This window comes from Helicoverpa armigera, chromosome 12 (genome assembly GCF_030705265.1).
Source record: "Helicoverpa armigera isolate CAAS_96S chromosome 12, ASM3070526v1, whole genome shotgun sequence".
In the NCBI taxonomy this organism is placed as follows: Eukaryota; Metazoa; Arthropoda; class Insecta; order Lepidoptera; family Noctuidae; genus Helicoverpa; species Helicoverpa armigera.
In genome coordinates this window covers 8,598,329-8,620,895 of record NC_087131.1, presented here as the reverse complement: position 1 = coordinate 8,620,895, position 22,567 = coordinate 8,598,329, and the positions used below count along the sequence as shown (strand labels likewise).

The 22,567-nt window shown below is 35.6% G+C and overlaps 3 protein-coding genes across 3 annotated transcripts in view; all 3 read right to left on the bottom strand.

The window, feature by feature from the left end:
- Nucleotides 1-13,602, bottom strand: part of LOC110383943 (lachesin) — a 39,501-nt gene extending 25,899 nt beyond the window's left edge. Inside the window, exon 1 of the mRNA XM_064037352.1 lies at nt 13,414-13,602. Coding sequence (XP_063893422.1) covers nt 13,414-13,471 — 58 coding nt within the window. The 5' untranslated portion in view covers nt 13,472-13,602. The remainder of the gene's footprint in view (nt 1-13,413) is intronic.
- A 4,895-nt stretch (nt 13,603-18,497) lies between these two features.
- On the bottom strand, nt 18,498-20,602 carry LOC135117615 (uncharacterized). The gene has a single exon (XM_064037106.1). The coding sequence runs from the start codon at nt 20,304-20,306 to the stop codon at nt 18,510-18,512; it is 1,797 nt and encodes a 598-aa protein (XP_063893176.1). The 5' UTR covers nt 20,307-20,602; the 3' UTR covers nt 18,498-18,509.
- An 11-nt stretch (nt 20,603-20,613) lies between these two features.
- Nucleotides 20,614-22,457, bottom strand: LOC110383944 (uncharacterized). Its single transcript, XM_064037107.1, has one exon. The coding sequence runs from the start codon at nt 22,399-22,401 to the stop codon at nt 20,617-20,619; it is 1,785 nt and encodes a 594-aa protein (XP_063893177.1). The 5' UTR covers nt 22,402-22,457; the 3' UTR covers nt 20,614-20,616.
- Nucleotides 22,458-22,567: the final 110 nt, after the last annotated feature.

Sequence of the window (22,567 nt, the reverse complement as noted above, 5' to 3'; positions counted from 1 at the left end):
CAACAACAATTGGCACTTGTACGAACAATTATAAAACTTTTCACGACCTATTTTCTCAGCAGAAAAGCTCAATAGTTTTCAATTAAACCAAACACCGCAACAAATTACCTTTCAGCGGCGAGGTGAAACTGATTCCGAACTCCCACCTGGATTGCTGGAACAAAACCACGGGTGCAACCGGTACACAAAATTATCAAAGTTCGAGTGCTAACAAAGAAGAGGACAGCAAGCTACATTTTATCTCCACTACAAATAAAAGAATAGGGACTCAAGTACCTTCTCCTATTTTCGCCGTCCCAATCGCATCTTCGATTGCATTTCACGCTCAAATTGTAATACATAATTTCCTTAATGCTGTAAGCTTCTTACTTCTGCAATGTCACTTAATTACGTAAGAATATAAGAGGCTTCAACTAAGTGAGTCCTTATAGAAAAGGTTCTATTTGAGCGGGTCAATTTTAATCGATTTATTTGCAAGAAAGGTGAAAACAAAGTATGAATGTTTCTCAACTTATTATCTATACATATAATAAATCTGTAGAAAAGTAATTTTTGTACATTGAAGAAATTGACAAGAAAAATAGCCAGCATGTTAAAGGATAACTAACAGAACCCATTTCCATCATTTTTGTAATTTTTGTCTGTTTGTCTGTTTGTCTGTTTGTTCGTTCGGGATTCACGTAAAATCTACGAATTCAATGCAGACAATGCTTATATACAAAAATTCTACGTAACTTGGGGTATTACTTAGTTTTTGTTTCATCGAAATCGATTCACTCTATCAAAAGATATGATTAATTTTGTGAATTCAAGATGTAAAATATTACGACAAGCAATCTGTTTGTCAAAACTGAGCATTTGAATGTTGTACTTATATTAGTTGATCGGCCTATTATCAACCTTTACACAGAAAATCACACCTTCATAAGTAACTTCGGAAGAAAAAAAAAATATGAAATTTTTGTTTAGCCAAGGTTAAAGTAGCTCCATCTGTGGTAATCTGTGTTAAATAAAATACATAAAATTTGTCAAAGGAGCGAGGTGGCAAATGACAATTAATTACCATACATTCTTTATAGAGGATTATTATTTCAACAGATGGAGTTGTGTATTTTCCGTAATTCACCATATTTTAACACGTAGTGTAATTTTTCGATAGACATTTCAATAGTGTTTGTCAGTTTGCCGTGCCACATCAAAATCCAATTATAATTATTACTTTGATGAAAAGAAAATTAATAGTTCTCAGCCAAATTTAAAACGGTGCCATCTAAATTATTTTTTGAACATTATGTCAAAAATGATGACTTTAGTGGAACAAATAATTATCATTTAAACTTACAGATGGAGTTCATATCAGGATTTTTTCATAAACATAGTTTAGCTTATCTTCCACTGATGTGGTGGCCTTAAAACAAATTACTTTGAGTGAGTAGTATTAAGTAGACCTTAATTATTTTTTCTGATGCAAAACATGTAAACTTAATCCTAGAAGAAAGGAGGATCTATCTCTCGCAAGCGCTGCTAAGCGTGAGGTAGGAAATTTAGGATTCTGTAGCTTTAAAAACAAGCCCAGATACAAAGTGCAGATAAGAAATGGCAGCTTTCTCTATTTAATATCATACACACGTAAAATGCTTTATGCGTCTGAAAACGTACAAATTACGCGCCGCATACCAGAGACATGTTTACTTTCAACTTCTGATCGCAAATACACTGTTCACGATTACGAACAGTCTCAGTAAGACCCGAGCCAAGTCTAAAAAAACACCTTTTATATAAAACTACGTTTGATGTCATTTAATCACAAAGACAGAATCGTTCTCTGTTGCAAATCCTATCCAGCTATATCCTATCCTAATCCAGAATGCATTGCAGGTGTGCATTGCACAAAAACCAATGGTATCCTATTCGAGAAGTCAAAAGAGTTGACCTGCCAACGTCAGCTTCTGCGCTAAGCATGTGTTCTTAATAGTACCATCAGAATTACATTCATCGTTGAATGAGGTGAATAAATTTTCAGAAACCACAATAACAGTAGGAGCCAAAGCGTATTATCGCTTCATAGAGCTCTGATTGGCCCCAGGTGACCAAGTCAGGTCTGATTTGTTCGTTCATCAGATCTTTGAAAGTGTTTCGGTGGATACTACTGTCGTCCTGTTTACGTGTGACACAAAATATGGTATATAAACGTCCTCCGCAAGAGCGAAATTTTCCCGGTGTGCGGCAGTGACGCACAGTATACAACACTTATGTTTCTTTTGATTTGCTGGCTCCACCAAGAAATGACAAATTGCGAGCGTACATTTTGAAAATCTTGGCAAAACTGCAGGTTTCAAGTACGAACACATGAAGTGGACTCTCACAGATACGTACATTTTGCCTATTCGTGAACTAATGCAAACATTTCGGTGGAGTCTCGGCTTAGGCCACCACATTAGGCGTGCGCGATCCTCGGGCGTGTGAGTAGCGCGGACGCCGCGCGTGCGTCGCGAGCGCGCTGCGTGAGCGTCGCGTTTTGCTGCCCTGCGGCATTTGCAGCGCGCTCGCGACGCGCACGCACCGCTCTCCTTGACGTTTAACTGCTAAGGCGTTTAGCGGGCGGCTGGGATAGCGGGCGAAGGGGTGAGAACGCAACTCATGCCTTCACACATGCCGCAGGGCAACAAAACGCGACGTTCACGCAGCGCGCTCGCGACGCCCGCGCTACTCACACGCCCGAGGATCACGCACGCCTAATGTCGCACGCCTAATTTTCTGTCACACAGCCACACACACAGACCCACACACACACACACACACACACACACACACACGTGCGTTTTTTGTCTGCACAGAAAATCCCCAAGTCATACAAGTGTTTCTCCCCAGTAGTGAAACTATCCTACCCTATGCGCCTGCTGATGATGATCACTCATTTTATCATCCATCCAGCTATTCCCCAACTATGTTGGTGTTGGCTTCCAGTTACAGAATCTTTTTGAGTACCAATATTTTGCTTGGAGCGACTGCCTATCTACCTATCTTCAATCCAGTCAACTACACAAGACGATATCCCTGGTAAGACTGACAGACTTTCTGGCTTCTGATTAGTCGCAGCAGCTGCAGAAAATGTACAAATGACAGCTTTGTCAGACTCAAAGCATATAGACATAGATTATAGCTGTTTCCTGTGAAAATTACTTACGTAATAATTTTCCAAATTGGCTGACTAGATCCAGAGATTTCCACAACGTCACAAACTTTACTTCTTTTGTTTAGATAAATGGTCACATCCACAACACAACCTTGGTCAATGAATCTATGCGACTGCTAAGTGCTAATCCTAATTATACTGTCACGTGAAAGAATGCACCTACGGGATAAGTAGTATTTTTAACCCCCGACGCAAAAACGACGGGGTGTTATAAGTTTGACGTGTCTGTGTGTGTGTGTGTGTGTGTGTGTGTGTGTGTATGTGGCATCGTAGCTCCCAAACGGATGATCCGATTGTAATGCGGTTTTTTTTGTTTAAAGGGTATGTCAGTCAGGAGTGTTCTTAGCTATGTTTGGTGGAAATCGGTTCAGGTCTTCAAGGTCATCAGCTCGTTTGCTAGATGTGATAGGAATGTTACACGCTCAGTTTACTTGCAAGTATATGTGGGATCTGAAATTTGAAACACTAATGTCTTTTGGAACCACTGAGCTGGTCTGCTGTTAAGGCACGAAGATAGGAGATGTAACCCTGAACTGCCTCTTAGTAAACCCATCGAGTTTGGGCTCGTTGAATTTGTCTTGGCGAGTTCTCTTCATGTTTCTGATTGACGAGAACCTGATGCTGGAAATGGGATGTGGCGGATGAAACCCTGGAATGCCGGAATGAAACGGATAATCCGATTTATATTTTTGCTGAAAATCTAGAATGTCCAAAGGTTAATCTTTATTGTTGTTCAATCTGTGCAATTCTCCCAGAGCCAGTTTGTCATGAGGATTGTTAAACAGCTTTCTTTGGCCGAGATAGCATATAGCGACCCCATCTTAAGATAAAATAAATTAAATGAAAGAAGGAAACATTAAGGAGCTCCTTTAAAAAGCATGAAATAAAATTAAATTATAAATTTAAAAAAACCCCCGACCCAAAAAAAGTACGCAATAATTATGACAAAAGGTTAAAAACGATAAACCCTATAAAAAGCAAAAAATAACTTTAACACTACGTAAACTAAATTTTGACGTGTCGGGGGACCGCTTTTTACCTTCATAAATACACTTACACAAATCAAATGATACCTACCTAATTACAACATTCGTTTAAAAAAAAAAACACGTATCTAAAGTAATGAATTAGAGCGGTCCCCCGACACGACAAAATTTAGTTTACGTAGTGTTAAAGTTATTTTTTGCTTTTTATAGGGTTTATCGTTTTTAACCTTTTGTCATAATTATTGCGTACTTTTTTTGGGTCGGGGGTTTTTTTAAATTTATAATTTAATTTTGACTATTCTATATTGCCCACGCAGACGAAGTTGCGGGCAACAGCTAGTTGGAAAATAAAATGAATATTTGAGTTACTCATAAAAGCTCATAACATAAAACTTTTGGCATTAAATATTTGTATTAAGGTACTTATAAAGAAATATTCTAAGGTCAAATCCTTTAAGAAAAATGATTACTGAATAAAAAGTGCTAAGTAGTAAGTATACATTGAAATGGAAATCTATTTTTAATACAATTTCATGAGCAAATTAAACTTGAAATAAATTGCTGTGTAAGTACTTGGGATGAAAAATTCAACGGTTTAATAATAGTTTTCTACATCTAGATACAATTCTCTTACTGAAGTGTCGCTCCAATGTTCAAATGTCTTAAAAAGGAATGAATAATGTTTTCTTTACATTTCTTGAGGAACGCGAAAGTTTTCTTCTTTGCATAAAAAGCTAATTAAATGATGGTTCGAATACTTTCAGGTCTTCATGTTATTTATTTTATTAATGAAGGAGGTAGGTAAGAAAACATCTTGAGGGAACCTGGACTATATAGTCTGAAATCACCAACCCGCATTGAGCAAGCGTGATGATTAATGCTCAATCCTTCTCCGTGTGAGAGGAGGCCTGTGCCCAGCAGTGGGATGATAATATTATATATAGGTACTACCTGTCTTTGGTATCTTCTCCGTAATTCAATTTCGCGTTACATCACATATCAAGAGCAATACCTACATAACTATGCGTGTATGTGATGTTACATCATTATAAAATCAAGTCATAACTTTGTATTTAATATACCTACTTACTTAATAAAAAAATCATCCTACAAATGGTATCTACGAGTGATCATCTAGTTTCAAAATGTTTCATGTTTTTTACTAGTATGAAAATAATAGTAGGAATGCAATATTCAATGCCAATTCAATATGCTGTTACAGAATGAAAAAATAGACAGTGCGATGGTATTAATAAATCTGTTACTAAAACAGACTTATTTAGGTAGACATAGTACGTTAGTTAGACTAAAAATGTGAAATATTTCAAGTTATCAAAATCAAATCAAATCAATTCAATTTATTCATTTTGTGAAACAGGGGTGATTACAGGTGTTTGTACAGATTTATGTACAAACCATGTCCCGCCGATAGGCATACAAAATTATTTAAGAGATTACAATAATATAAAATGTCCGAGTATATGAATGTCAAAATAAAAACAAGTAAAAAAAAATGTGTCAATAAAGTTGTGTTAATGTCATAAGTAAAAAAAATATATATATAAATCGTCATCAGAATTTGTCAACATAGGTAGGAACTTACATAAAGTAGTTAAGTTTCCTTTTTGTGAAACCATATTAACATGCCACATACCCATTGAAATGGGTCAAAAGTGGATTTTTATTTTGTCAGCTTCGAATCAAAGTAGTTATTTGGCTTTTTGCCCATACATGCTTACCTGGTATTGATTGCGCGCTTACAAAATAACTAATTATATAAAATGAAATACAAAATATCATTGAACATTTTTAGCGATCGTGAACATTTTTAGCTATCGGTACGGGTAGTCTAAAAGCAGTCTTCCCTAGGATTATTGAGTTGGCCCGATAACTGGGTTGAGGAGGTCAAATAGGCAGTCACTCCTTGTAAAACACTAGTACTGGTTAAACTGGAAACCGACCCCAATATAGTTGGGAAAAGGATAGGCAGATGATGATACTTTCAAATTCGAAATGCTATAAAATATAAACTGCAAATATTAACTTTCAACAAGGGTAAAAGGTTGAAAGACCAAGTGATTTTCAATCATAACTTTAATTTTGAAATTCTACATTAGTAAGAAGTTTAAATTGCTGTATTATGAAGCTTCTATTGTCTGTTAGTATAATGATTGTAGGCGTTGATTAGCTCTCAATCCTTTTCATAGTGAATCGAGAGCTTTATTCAAGTGTTATTTTAATTTCTTTGACCTGCCTAGTGATCGATAAAAGATTAGATATTATTGAATTGATATTATGATTGAACCTTAGATATTATTGAAGAACAATGTTTTAAATAATTGATACCAGTGTGGATAAAATAACTATGTAGCTACGTGCATGGTACCTATGCTTTGGGCAAGTGAAAATGAAGTGATTAACATAACATAACGAAATGCAAAACAGTAAGTATTACTAAACACCAAATGATGTAGATACCCTAATTGAATTCTCTACCTATTGTTTTTTTTAATACAAGCTTATCGAAATCCATCTTTATGATTTCGGTGACATACTTAGTACCTACGTACTTATAACTATTTATTTTAATTTATGCTAGGTTTAGGATGACTTTTTTCCACTCACAAGCGGGTTTTTTGTAAGTATATGAATGTTACAAGCTGCGCAATTGTTTACCTTTTCTATTTGTATGTAAGTTCGTTTACGCCATCTCAAAATTCCTTTCTCTTCGGCCGTCGAGTAGTTACTATCAGTTTCAAAGTATTATACTTTAAATTGTTTCCTTCCGAACTCCTTGCTACATAGCTGCGTGGTTTCGACTTACAAACTATCATAAACTAGAGAACCAAGTCACGGACAACTACAGTCATTAGAGTTACTTCAACAAGTATCCGATAGGCCATTATTAGTTGCTACTATTTATAAATGTAGTTTGTAGCTTGGTAGATACCGATATATAGGTGCTTCGTTTAAAATTATAATTCCATTGATAAAAGGGATGTTTTCTTTTCCGTATATAATTCCGTAGGGATTTTGAAAAGGGTGACATTTTGTCATGGCCTGGCCATAGGCAAAGCACACGTCAAAAGCCACGAATTAAAATGTGTGGACATTGTGCATATTGTCATCATCATCTAATACAAATTATTATTTGTATAATATATAATAATACAAATTATTATTTGTATTAGATTAGCTTAGAGATTAGTAACAAATAATAATTTGTATTAGATAATTTGATAGACAGCGGTTGCATTTTAAAATTCAATTTATTCTTCAGTGTTAAGTGTTCATATCTTTGCCTCTCATAGCAATATTTAACTTTTCAATTATGTCTCGTCGTAATCAAGGAAAAGCTTTTAACAAGATCTGTTTGTAACACGTGTGGTTTCATTCGCTAAGAAATTTTCCGCTAATTCTATTTAAAGGCACACAATATTTACTAGAAACGGAATAAGGAATGTTTTTTTCTTTCATTTATATCCTTTATATGTATTTTTATTTCATCTTGTGTGCTGAAGGCTATTTGAAACTGATTTAGATATCCTGCTAAATTCCAAAAGTTCGGCCAGCCAGAATTATGAATTTAATGTTAATTCGATTCTAATTCTTTGTTAGATTGCATGTTGACTGACATAAAAATGTTATTCTATTCAATTTTTTTTTACAAAATCGTAGCGGGTTCCTTAATTCAAATATTTTGAATGAAAACTATTTCTGATGTTCAAAATTGGAACACGTGGCTTAAAAAAATATCGTCCAAAAATTTTCGTATAACTAAAACGATTTTGTTAAAGATACTTTTTCGCAGAACCTCGTGCGAGCTCTCAACTTGCCACGTGTATCGATTGCTGAACGAATAGAAAACCCGATCTCGAATTTGTACCGTCCGTTTACCTCCCATTTTTAGTTTAACCAAAAATATTTTGGTAACGCATCCATAGACACAACGTCATAATTATGATGATTTTCTTTACATATTCATTATATTTTTAAATATGAAATATAAAAAGACATTTAAAAGTATAGGCAATAAGTAGCCACCGATATCGGGCACACTGTCCAATTGGTCCAGGGTACCGGTGATTAGGACCCAAGAGACAGAAACCTCACAATACATGCCGTAACAAGAAGTACCTGAATGCCTACTGAATCAGTCCCTTGATCATCATCATTATTACCTATATTGATTATCGTATTTTATCAAGGCCTCTTTTAATAGTACGTAGAACATAGATCACATATCAATAAATGAAATAATACAACCATAAGTAACATAGAATGATATAACCCATGATTACCCATGGTTGCATGAACTTTTATTCGTATCATTTTTTCCTGTAACCTCACAATGTTATTAGAAAAAGGATCGCAAGAAAATAGCTGGCATTGTTTTTCCAATAAATATGGATTCTATTGCTGCCTGTTAGCATAATATTGAGTAAATAGTTACAATTATTTATATTGTTTTTTTGCTAGACTTTTGTTTTCTCGTATAAAGATGAAATCTCCAGCAATAATATTTTGTAGGTAAACACTTCAGATAACTGTCGTTTCCTAAATGCTTAATTACCGTGATTATACTACTATGACGGATTTGCCATGGCTCATGGCTCGATATCATGCAATGGAATATAGAGCTCTGAACCTTTGGGAGGACAACGCTGAAGCCAAAATTCGTAGTATATCTTGAGTTAGCCACGAAAACTTGAGTTGGACCCCGTGGAATAGGTACGCAGGTCTTCGAAAACTTTTTAAGAAAAAAATACGGTTACACAGGCGATTATGGACGCAGAAAAATCAACAATTTTTGTGAGATTTTCACTTCATCTTCTATCCGCATAGATACATTTCAAAACTATCACTCAGCATTGTTCACTAAGCTGCTTCTAGTTCAGGTGACTTGAAAGTATACCGTTCCAAATAATGTTCTTTACTTTAATTAATCGATATTAGGTACGTTTGTCGGAATTTCCCATCAACCTGCCAGTCAGGTGTTTGGCAGTGGGGAAAATGTTCAAAGCGACCGCATCTTTGGTACTTGCTGAAGTACAGAAAAAGGTATTTACGGCCTTTTCAACAATCTTGGATATATGAAATAGAAGAGCCATTGATCAAATGCCTGCCTTTGAGGTGTTGTGGAATTTTCTTTTCTTTGAGGTAAAATGCCACTTCTGAGAAAATATTGTATCTGTGTAAAGCAAGATCTTGATACTTAAAATGTACACACATATACATATATATATACATAATGTTGAACAAACAAACCCACATGAGTTGCTGTGATTTTATAGAAATGATCGAAATAGAATTTCATTTCGCAGAAAACTATTACCTAAGTAGTTCATCGAAAGACGAAGAATATAAGTATTTTATTTTTTTTAAAGAAATAGAATCACAGATGTTCTTTTAATGGAAAAAGGTTGAATCGTGCTCAAGAGGTAGGTAGGTAAATAAATTCAAAACATATTTTCATAAAATTACATTTTAAAAATTAGGTCTAAATGTAGGTATATTTATTCTCCGTGTGTCCCAATCAACTGAAACCATCTCAACGAAATCATATATTCTGGTGAAATATTTATGTCTGAATTATTGTATCTTCATATTTCCTGGAATAAGTAAACTCATGAATAGCTTTTTCCATTTTAATATGGATTACTAATATTTCAAAAATCGTAATTATGGCAATTTCCATGCTCACCTTTGTTAAAAGCAGTTCTTAGGAAAAGGAAGATTACAGATAATTGACTTAATAACAGCATAAGCCCTACGTCGATACGCCAGAACATTGTATTTTCCTATTTACAAATCTTCAAAGCCAGAGAATTCTTCATCCAACAAAACATTTAATAGCTCGAAAGTGAGACATTTAAATTGAAAATGTAATAGGAATTTAAACGTCCGCTTTGTATGCAAAATATAAAATTCATAAAGGAACGTTTAGTGTAGCAGTTAAGATAGCAATTTCTCTAAGTGCTACGACCGCTACGGGCTACGGAGCTACGGGCTACGTAGCTACGTTCTCACGTGTGACATTTCAATTATTTTGTCACTTGCAAAATAGATTGCGCTCAGAATGGTGACGGAATTTGACGTTGATATTAAGTTATGTGATTTGCTTGTCCAAGTTTATGCATGAAAGCATTCCTTGTCAAAGGTAACTGTGTTATTTTATTCGATCGGACAGCCTATAGTTTTATGGGGAGAAAAGTTAAGTAAGACTGAAGGATAATACTTGCAAGTACCTACATAATATGTTAATTAAAGTTTTGTCTATTTTCAATCTGTCTCCTGTATAGTTGAGTTTATAAAGTAGGTATTTACGTATCCTGGAAGATCTGGTAATCATTCCAACACATGAAAGTTTAGAAAGATGAACTACAATTTAAAGAATATGATGATGCTCCATGAGTAGATGGACTGTTTCGACTTTAACTTTGCTCTTGAAAAAGAATGGTAAGTACCTAAATTAGTATCATCTATGCCAATGGACGTCTATTGATGAGCAGAGGTCGAGGTTTATGATTAGCCTAAGGTGCCTGTCACGTACCTATCTAAAATAAACTTATTGGACCAGGAACAGTTTATAGTGCATCAATTTATTAGGTTAGTGCGCATATGCATCGTTGATTGTATTTTGTTCTCAATAAGTACGTGTGCCTGTCGATACGACATTTAATGGTTACTTAAACCATTCCTTAGTGAAGGATCTGGGGGCACGGCAGTGCCCCAGCCAAGTCTCGAGCAAAACGGGCACGGCCGTACCATCTTTTCTCCAAGCGATTCGCGGCTGTTTCGCCCCCCCCTATATCTTCGACGTGGACAAAGCTAGGAGTTTAGGTTTTCGGTGAATAATAGTAGGCATTAGAACAAGCTTAAGTTCGAAATTACATGCCAATTGAATTAATAGTTTAGGAGTTACGGTCGATCAAAGTTACACCATTTTGTCACTCACTGACTCACTGACTCACTGATTCACTGACAGATCATCAAAAATCTAAGGTACTTCTAGCAGACTTAGAAACTTCAAATTTTGCACCAAGATAGGTCATTAGCCACATATAAAGGAAAAATTATAAAAACATTAAAAAATAATATGCCATAGAAAACAATTTTATATTTGCGGTTTGGCAAGAACATTATGTATGGATTTTGACTGCATTGTTAACTTTGTTCGTTGTTTAAGAACCTATTCAATTGGATGAATACATACATAGAATAGAAAAGAATAATATAAATGTAATACATAGACTATCATTAATACAAATTAATACATAAAGTTCATAATTCATTAAATTAATAAAGCTAAAACTCCATTGTATTGCGATAAATATTGTATGCGCGCTCGATAGATGGCGTTGTACCTGTCTGAATCGCGCTATGGTTTCGTTACAAAGCGCAGTCTAAGTAGTACTTCAAAAATAATTCGATAATTTTCATTTGATAGCGCCATCTGTCTATGAAAAACCATTTCGAAACTAAAAAATATTGTAGTGATAATTGATATTCGGAGAACTTTACTTGTTATTTAGTTTAGTTATAGTTTGTAAGTTAGTAGATATATATTTATTTAGTTAGTTATTTGTAAGTTAGTTTAGTTCTATTTAGTTTGTTAGTTATTTATTATACATATATATATATATGCTTGTGCTGTTAAAACCAAATTTGAAATTATATCTAGAGCGTATGTTCATCGGGAACAATTCCCCATATGCATAGCTTATGCTACATATAACCATACATAAGAGTCAGGGGCTGAGCCTAAACAATGCAATGATGGATATAGGTTCTTCAGTTTTTACCTGTGGTCAAGCATACGTGGCCCTTTCAAGAGTGACTAGTTTGGGTGGATTACATTTAATAAATGTGAATTTTAGTAGTATCAAAGCTCAGGAGACAGCAATAGCTGAATATAATCGACTCCGAAGTATATATCGCCCAGACTTGTCTACCTTAGAAGTAACGAAGCCTCAGAGAAGAAACAAAAGAGATAGAGATAGAGAATGGGTTCTAAGCAAAGCAGTAGCTGAAGTCCGAGAAATTATGAGGTCACCTAAAAAAAAAAAGAAATACACTTACAAAAAATAAATGAGATCCCACCAAAAACATTAAATGTAAAAAAATGCCAAGTCTCTCGATGCAGTCTTTCCATCGTAAAAAGTTTTGAGATCTCATAGAAGCCAAGTCCTATTCAAAATATTTTGTAGTTATAAATCAACATTTAGTAATTGTATCAATAGTTTTCTTTATATTATAATTATAGTGACTTGGCAATGAGCACAAATTAAAAGCTGCTTGCTGCCTGGAATTATGTGCAAATGTTACTGACGAGACCAGTGATCAGATTATTTGTTATGTGTGAATCATGATGGTCACTACCGACTACATGCTCCAATACAATAATTAAGAATACCTTACGGGCCATCGCTTTATGAAAGTAAATGAATCGAGAGTACACTAAGACTGACTGCCGTTGCCGAAATTCGGTTGGGACGACACGGATAAACCAAAAGAAAATTAATTTTGTGATATTAATGTTTACGCATGCGGTGCTTTCAACTCCTCCAAATATGCCGTTTTATTTGTTTCTTCTTGTGCTCATTGCCAAGTCACTATAATTATAATATAAAGAAAACTATTGATACAATTACTAAATGTTGATTTATAACTACAAAATATTTTGAATAGGACTTGGCTTCTATGAGATCTCAAAACTTTTTACGATGGAAAGACTGCATCAAGAGACTTGGCATTTTTTTACATTTAATGTTTTGGTGGGATTTCTTTGACCATGGGTCACTAAGGAGTGAATTAAGTAATCATTAAATGTCTCTGAGTGCGGGGGTAAGACTAATTTGTGGCAAAGTTATGGAATTATTTCTTAAACCTATTAAACAATGTCGACACCTATGTAATATTTATTCCTAACGCAAGCTCGCCTTCGTTATTTCACGCACGTATTACCTACCTACTTAGCTACCTGATTTAAAGAGATACCTACAATTTAATTAAAATTCAAGTGGAGAAATTGGGAGACTATTATCATCAAAATCATATTTAGCTACATTATAAATAGGTCCCTATTAAAAAAAATATATACCTATATAATATACCTGCTTACCTACTAAGCAGGTACCTACTACTTCTAACTTAGAATAATTTTAAATCCTTAAAAATTCTAGTGCAATAACAAATAAACTTTATAAAAAGGAAACTTTCAAAACTTACTTTTCGCATAAACTATACAAAACAATAACACGGGTACTGTCAAATACACCACTTTCATTTTATTTGGAGTACACTGGCACAGAAAATCGTTTTAAGAACTTTAAACTTTTGCACTTCTTATACTTTGCCGGCGTTCGTAAACTTTCGTTCGTACTTGTGGGTACAGTCAACGAGAATAGGCGTCGAGTTCATAAGCGATACTGGCTGTCCCGATATTCCAGGCTGCCGAGTGAACGGTCTGTGAGTACCGCGCACGCGCCAACTTTCCTTAATAAACTATTGCTGTTGGTGGTAGTACCATATGCATTTATTGGGTGTCCATTTCGACCGCGCGGCCACCTCATAATTTTTGATGAAACTTTGCCAGGAATTAGTAGTAATTTGTTACTTTTCACTCCTCTTTTCCTGAATTTGTTACAAAAAAAACCAAGCCGCTATGACAAAGAACAGTTGGCCGCTAGAACCGCCACTTGCCGTAGTCATCGCCCGTGATTACTCAGAAACTATACAATGCAGATAGACGAATGATACATCAAAAGAAAGGTCTTAATTTGTTAAATTTGTTACAAAAATAAAAAAGGTCAAAACGTAGATATACAAAAAGTTATGCAATGTTAAGTTTTCAGGTTATGAGTAGGTAAGTATATCACCGTAGGCACCAAATTAATAGAGGCTAATGTGTATAGAAAATTAGTCTTTAATTTGTTACAGCGAAAAAAGACAAAAAAATACTAGAAAGCAGGTTCAATAATATGTTAGAGTCGATTTTAGTTGGCCGCGCGGACGGCAATATGCCTAAAATACAATTTCGTTTTTCTCGTTATTAAAAGTAGGATTTAGCTTAATTAAAGTACTAGTCGATGGGTAACGTAACCTAGTTTGAATAAATATAGCGAATTTAACTGCAGCATTCGTATTTTAGGAGATATTTACAAAAACACAGTGGTATGAAACTGTATGAGAGTAGGGTGTCCATGCATTTTCACATATTCGAAATTTTCGTTATTCACGTCTTATTTTTTAGGAGAGTGCATACTTTATAAAAATCAAAGTCACAAATAGATTAAAATTTCTTTATTTACAATCAACACAAAGGCAAACATATCAATTGTTTGCCTTTGTGAACAATAATGTGTCAAAAATGTGACACAGAGTTGAAAGGTGAACTTAAGCTAGGCGAGATCATAACATTTGATTTAAACGGAGCTGCAGACTCAGTTTTAATCACTGAATTGCCGATTACTATTAGCATTAAGGATAATTATTATTTCTTAGTTGGTACTATAGAATTTATACCAGGCACAAAAATAGGCCACTATAAATGTCATTTTTTAAATAACAATAAATATTTTTGTTACGACGACAATTCTTTTAAAATTGAAATAAGTACCTCTAAGAAAATATGTCTACATTCTGTGTCATATATTCGTGTCAGTTAATTTATAAATATTATGTTAGTTTATGAACATTTTATATTTATCTGGTTGTCTTTTATTACTTGATTTGTTTGCCTTTGTGTTGATTGTAAATAAAGAAATTTTAATCTATTTGTGACTTTGATTTTTATAAAGTATGCACTCTCCTAAAAATAAGACGTGAATAACGAAAATTTCGAATATGTGAAAATGCATGGACACCCTACTCTCATACAGTTTCATACCACTGTGTTTTTGTAAATATCTCCTAAAATACGAATGCTGCAGTTAAATTCGCTATATTTATTCAAACTAGGTTACGTTACCCATCGACTAGTACTTTAATTAAGCTAAAACCTACTTTTAATAACGAGAAAAACGAAATTGTATTTTAGGCATATTGCCGTCCGCGCGGCCAACTAAAATCGACTCTAACATATTATTGAACCTGCTTTCTAGTATTTTTTTGTCTTTTTTCGCTGTAACAAATTAAAGACTAATTTTCTATACACATTAGCCTCTATTAATTTGGTGCCTACGGTGATATACTTACCTACTCATAACCTGAAAACTTAACATTGCATAACTTTTTGTATATCTACGTTTTGACCTTTTTTATTTTTGTAACAAATTTAACAAATTAAGACCTTTCTTTTGATGTATCATTCGTCTATCTGCATTGTATAGTTTCTGAGTAATCACGGGCGATGACTACGGCAAGTGGCGGTTCTAGCGGCCAACTGTTCTTTGTCATAGCGGCTTGGTTTTTTTTGTAACAAATTCAGGAAAAGAGGAGTGAAAAGTAACAAATTACTACTAATTCCTGGCAAAGTTTCATCAAAAATTATGAGGTGGCCGCGCGGTCGAAATGGACACTTTATTGGTACTAGAGTTCATCTTTCTTTTAAATTTTATTCTCTTTTTGTTTTTAATAAAATAAATTTAAATAATATTGAAGCTACTTGTTATTTTTGTTGGTAGTTTTACCTAATTATTGGGACCCTATATATGAAACAAAACGTAACGTACATGTTCACTTCAGATATATAAGGATTAAATTCCAGTAACAAAAACTGTGAAAACTGTGTCATACTTTATCTCGCTCATATGCCAGAAAAACATTTTTAGTTACCTTGTATGAACTGAATCTAAACTTCATACAGGAAAGTGAGTAGATAAAGGTAGGCACTTACTTACCTCTAAGAATTTCAACCCCCAATTTCAGCCTTCACTACTCCACTCTTTATAATCCATAATCATAGCACCGTACCTACCTAAGAACTTACCTGGGTACAGGGTACTAAATCTTGCAGCCACCTAGTTCGTACCATAAACCTCTTTCACTTGAACCTCGACAATTGAGCCGTGAGTTTGAATTATTTAATGCAGTTTAAGTTCGTCGCCGGTCCGGGATCACCATAGGATTAGCTTTACAGAATTTTGTCCTACAAAGCTTGAACATTGAAAGGAATTTTATATACGAACTACGTACTCAAGGCAGCTAGTTGAATGTACAATTAATAAATTAATAGTGTCTAGGTATAGGTACAACAAAGTAATCTAAAGTGGCTTAAGAAATGGCTTGGCAGAATATTGGGTATTGTAAGGATACTTCTCATTTTATTTGGAAATACCTACACTTATGTACCAACATCGTCACCCAGTAGCTACCACAGGATGGCCAACGCAGGCGGGGTAGGCCCCGAAAGAGATGGCGGGATGACCTGGATGCCTACAACCCTGATTGGTGGGAGGACTCAAAAGATCGAGAGTTGAGGAGGCAAAATGGGGAGGCCTTTGCCCAGCAGTGGGACAGTACGGGCTAAGAAAATAAAAAAAGTACATAATAGGTACTATTATTTATTAGGGCACCGAAATAGATATTTAAAATGTTATAATAATCTGCTAAATGCTTCAATGGCTTGAGGCTTGAGATGAAATTTTTTGCACAGAGATAGGTGGTAGGTACCCTGAATACTGACATAGGCTAATTCTAGTGGTGGGAATAGTTCTACCTGGACGCGCGCGGGTGAAAACGGGGGCGGAGGCAAATTTTTAATGGATAAAACCAGATCATTAGCAGGAGTCCTGAATGGCGGTGACTGACTTCCAGATACCTATTAAGCGAAAGCGTAGGTAGCGAAACCTATAAAGGAACTATCCAATGAATTTATTATAGGTACCTATAAGTTGTGTAAGCAATATATTAAGACAATGCTCAATAAATAATTAATTAAATACACGACAGAGCGATTGATCTCGTGTAAGTAGGAGCCTACTCAAGTACCTACCTGCTTAGGTACGTAAGACGACAAAGCGGCTTTAGATTAATTAAGTACTCATTAATTGATTACCTAAAAGCGCTTGTTATACTTACCTACAATATAACAACTCTCCGGAGTTTTTGTCAGCTTATCAGATCTCATACGAACTCGCAGTGACGTAGAGACAGATGGTGGCATCTACCATGAGCGCACACCTATCCACGGGGTCACCGCGTTAAGTCTAACTTAACCTTTTGACAGTTAGTAACGAGCACCCCTAACATGGACCTAAGTATAATGTACATCTATTACTTATATTTTAACTGCCGTACCAAAAACCAAGAGCTTGTTAGGTTAATAAAATTTTAAGCCAACTTTTAATTAGGTACCGGTCCTTAGAAGTTCAGTATAGAAGTTATTATTAGGTAACCTACCTACTTTTTAAGTGACTGAAAAATTGGAAGAGAATTTGGAAACCTATCTATGGTAGAATTAAATATTTAGGTACACTTATCACAAAACTCGGGGACGGTCGGCAGCTAAAGCACATGTTTGCGTATGTGGCCTATTCCCTTGCTGCACCTCCGCCCACTGATGCCTGAACAGGTACATTTTGTGGGGTTTGCAACAGACTTCCATCTAAGTCTAGGGGCCAACTATCTTCTTCAGCTTTCGGAAAAGTTTCAAGAGACACGTATCTTAAAATTACGGGACTTACACTTACCTATATTTATAACATTGATCGGGTTGGTGGTTCGAAGGACAAGGAACATTGAGATCCATTTTCTACAATGAACCTAGATTTTCTAGAACGTTATGACAAAATCATAGTAGGCACAAAGTTACGCAAGCGAGGCGTTGAAAAAGGAAGCAACTTAATGGGCCCTGTCTCATAAAAATAATGCATTTGGCTGACTTCCTAACAGGAATATAGCGCAATCGGTCATTGTGATCGTACGGCACGAATAACGGGCTTCGGCTTGGCAGCGATACCATGCAATTACGAAAGAAAAAATTGTAGTCTAGCCCTGGCCTATTTTCAAACAGGCTCATTATATGATATGTCTTGGCTCAAAGTTGGAGATTTTATAATACCTATCTATTTACTTAGTTTTGTTATCTAATGGGTCTATACAAGATTGCAAGTGGTTTCTGAAATACAATAGGTAATAACTAAGTCGAATTTAGTTTCAATAGATTTTGTTCCGAGAAGTCATGCCCACATAACCCTCCCTCTATGAAATAGGAACTTGCATTTTGTACTCAACTGCAGATTTCCTGTAGCAGCATTAGAAATGAAACATATTTCAAGCGGTGTAGGCACGTTTATTGTTAGAAATGAAGCAGGAATACATTAATTATTATCTAGGTTATATGACAGTTATATTTTCGGAGTTATATTGTTAGTAGACGATTTTCATTCATCATCTAGATTTCCACATATATATTCTACTGCAAAGTAAGTAAGGGATACAAACCACCCAAGTACTAATAGCACAAAGCAACCTGCAAAATGCTCCATACTTAGCGGTTCAGCTTGCTTACTTCTCAACCTCTGTAACAGCTTTTTATCATGGTCCAAATATCGTACGTATGTTCTCTGTATGAAGCCAGCTTCAAAAGCAATACGTAACGCAAAATTCATCGGAGGCACCAAAGGTGAAAACTTCTTGAAGTACACTACTGTAGGACTGTTAACAATTTTCTGTGGAATGATCTGTAATTGCTTGGTACCATTATATTTCATGATGTGATGCTTTATAAACTCTTTATTTGACGCTAGAACAAAATCCGTGGATCCTTCCAGTATATCGTCTAGAGTTTTGTCTAAATTTTTCAACTCGACGACTTTCCATTTATCGTAAATAGCACGATCATCGATATAGTATTCCTTGAGGGAATCTAAGCCACCGAAAGGATAATTTTCTTTAAGGACTTCTTGGAAAGTCTTGAGGTTATCAAGGTAAGCCGGATTTTTAAGAGAATTCATAAGTGCGGCTTGGTAAGCACTCCTCATAATAAAACAGAACCATATCCAAGTATAAACTGTTACCACAAAACTCCTTCTTTCAGGCGTTCTCAGAATCGGGACTCCAAGAAATACCACCCACGAATAAAATAGTAGACTATACTTCGGTGGTGCAATTTTAAAAACGTCTCTAATTTTGCTGATAACTTTGAACAAGTTTGTTTTGCAAAACGTATTCATGAAAATTATACAAATAAACATAAGTAGTAATATGATTCTGATATAAATATTCAAGGGGTGTAAAAGTTTTTGCCACGGAGCCTGTTGGGCAGGTAGTCTGGTAGCCCACACGATGTCCATAGAATAATACGTGAAAGATATTTGAAAATTACCATATTTACCAGAAGTTATCGGCGCTGAACAGACAGACGCATGCGAGTGGTTATTGTATATGTCACCTAGAGATCCAGTCCAGTTGTTGTTGGCAAAGTGTCCAGAATCAGCGCCATCGTAGGGAGGTTTGAGATGTAAAGTCGCGTTCAACATGTCAGCTACTAGTCTCATAATGTCGCCATCTATTCCCGTGGGCTTACTAGTCAAATTGTGTAAATACATAAAAGGTGGTTGTTCTATAGTCGACATGATCAGAGGACATTTTCGAAAATTCGATAGTCTCTCCGGATACAGGTTCTTGAAACAATTGTCATTAAAGCAATCCGTTGTTAAATTGACTTTATATGGAATACTATTTTTGCATTTCCCTTCAGACAAGAAATCATATGAGTAGGCTAATGATTCTTTCGTCTTATTCGATGTTTTCAACACCACCGCGTTAAACATATAAAGTGATTGGAGGGTCTGAAAAATTTTCAGTTCGTCGCATTCTTGCTCATGGTGTGCACAAATTATTATAAACTTTCCGTTACTATCATATTTAGCCCTGACGGTCCATCGTATAGTGCTTGATATTTCAGAAGCGTCTTCTCCAAATATTATCATCTGTGGCACGGCGGATCTGCGAGCAGGGAGAAATCTGCCGAGCTTCACAATTACAGATTTCTCATAGTGCATCAAAAATGTGTTCAAACCTATGGCTTGTACGGTATTGTACATAACAATAGTCAGGAAACGCCATTCAAAGTTATAGTAGGCTACCTTAGCTGCTAATATTCCGAGCTCCGATGCTGGGTCCTCAGTCACAAAATGCTCCAAGGTATGGTTACCTTCTGTGTCACGAACTTCCATCTTGATTGGTAACTTATAGAAATTCGATTTCCTACTAATGAATCCAACTGCGTATCATAAAATGGTTGTGCTGGCTTGTGTAATTTTCTATTAATGCATATGCACTAATGGCCGATTTACATGTTGTGGGCGTATACAAGCACCATCTGCATTTATGCCATTAGTGCTTTTATACGCGTAATGCATTGCTGATCCTATAAGAGATATGATCTGATTGCGCTTTCAATCATCAACCTTGGTTTGAAATGTAATAGGCAGATATTTCATTTCCATACATAAGTATATGTACCTAGGTAGGTATATATTTTTTCTAAGAAGGATGTTTGTATATTTTTCCGAAATAAACTTCCAGTGAAAAGAAAATTGCAGATACGATCCAACCCAATATCAATACAACGTAACAAGCTGTAAAATGACTCATTTTCAAAGTTTCTCCTTCGTCGCTGCCTTGGTCCACGATATCAAATGTACTGGAATATATTTTATACAATTTGTCCGGAAATCCAGCAGCGATAAGACGATGCAAAATTGTATTGACTGTCTCCGAAAGGGGGGAATATTTCTTAAAAAATAAAACGGTTGGACTAATGATTATTGGTTCAGGCAATATATGTAATTTGGCCTTTCGCGTCTTCATAACCACACGAGCCGCGTCAATGTTCATTGCCAAAACGAAATTCATCCCTTTGGATATGTTCACGGCAGTGGGCGCGATTTGCTGCGTGTCGATATTCACCCAGTTCTTGTAAACAAACGGATAGTCGACGTAATAATCCTTGAGTGCCGGGCCACCACCGAATGGATATTGCGCATTAATTGCTTCGTCAATTGACTCAAATTGACTATCATAAAATCTTCCTTTCAACGAACTTATTAGATAAACTTGATACGCTGTCCTAACAAGGAAACAATACCATATAAAGAATAGCGTCATTTGTACATACGCAGACTTTGTTGGTAATTTTTCGACTGCCTGACCCATACATATCATCCAGGAGTAGAAAACCACGCTCCTAGAACTTTGATTTTCTTCATTACACATTGCTGTCCAACAACTAGACTTCATAACAAACGCACAACATATGACGAGTAGAAAACTAGCAATTAACAAGAAACGAGTATTTTTCTCAAATGGGTGAAGCAATTTTAAGGCCACATTTTGTACTTGCGCGGATTCGGACACCCATACCACTTTGGAGGTAGAATAACCCGATGATATCTGGAAGTCGGTGAACCTCGTCAGCGTAATGGCTGCCGAAGTCATGGAGAAGTTTGCTAAGTCATCGTAAACATCTGCTAGGGATCCCATCCATGTCCCGTTCTTTTCTCGAAAGCCCCAGCCAGTGCCCCGGCTCGGTGTCATCATCTTGAGACTAGCATTCATGCCATGAATCAACATTCGGAGAAGATCCCCATCGATGCCCGTAGGAATTCCATTTTTGATGTACATATAAGGAGGCTGTATAAATGTCGATGCTATTATTGGGCAAAAGTTTAAGTTTCTAAACTTTTTTCTGAATATTTCTCCGTAAGTCGTCTTGGTATATTGATTGTGAGAGTCAAGTTTTATTGGTTTTAAATTATTACATATGCCGTCCGCCACGGGATAGTACGTGAAGCCAACAGCTTCTGTTTCTTCTTGCCTGATAAATACCATATTAACTATTCTGTAATTCCAACACAGGACCATAATATCCTGTTCATCACATTCCTTTGGCGTTGATGATTCGCAAATAATAATAAATTTACCAGTGTTGTCCATTTCGAAGCTTATAATGCCATCCAGTAACAGTTCTATATCAGCAGTGTCACTTGCAAACAACACAAACTGGCGAGTAGTTTTGCGAGCCAGTACCTTGGCCCTGTTTATCACAATATTATAGTGGTAGAACTGCAGAAATACTTCTACACCGTAGCATAAAGTCGAGTTAAAAAACAACATTGTAGCGTGACGTAAATCAAAGTTCTGTATCGCAACCTTTGCGGCCATATCACCTAATTGACTGCCGGCTGTCACATTCGTATCAAAAAAATGGTTTAACTCACTTATCGCCATGTTTGCTGTTAAATGACCGTAAAGCATTTGGTTCGACATTTATGCGGCAACGTAATTAACGCTGAAACACGTCACGTAACAGATTTATATCAATGGCCATTTATCTAGTCAATACTAATAGATTTATAATGACATTTACTAAAAGCACGCCAATAAGAATCCATTAGTGTTTTATTGTTTTTTAACATCACTCGGGTAAAATTAA

Coding starts and splice junctions, on each gene's coding strand:
- LOC135117615 (XM_064037106.1), bottom strand. CDS start 20,306: ATGGAAGTTCGTGACACAGAAGGTAACCATACCTTGGAGCATTTTGTG.
- LOC110383944 (XM_064037107.1), bottom strand. CDS start 22,401: ATGTCGAACCAAATGCTTTACGGTCATTTAACAGCAAACATGGCGATA.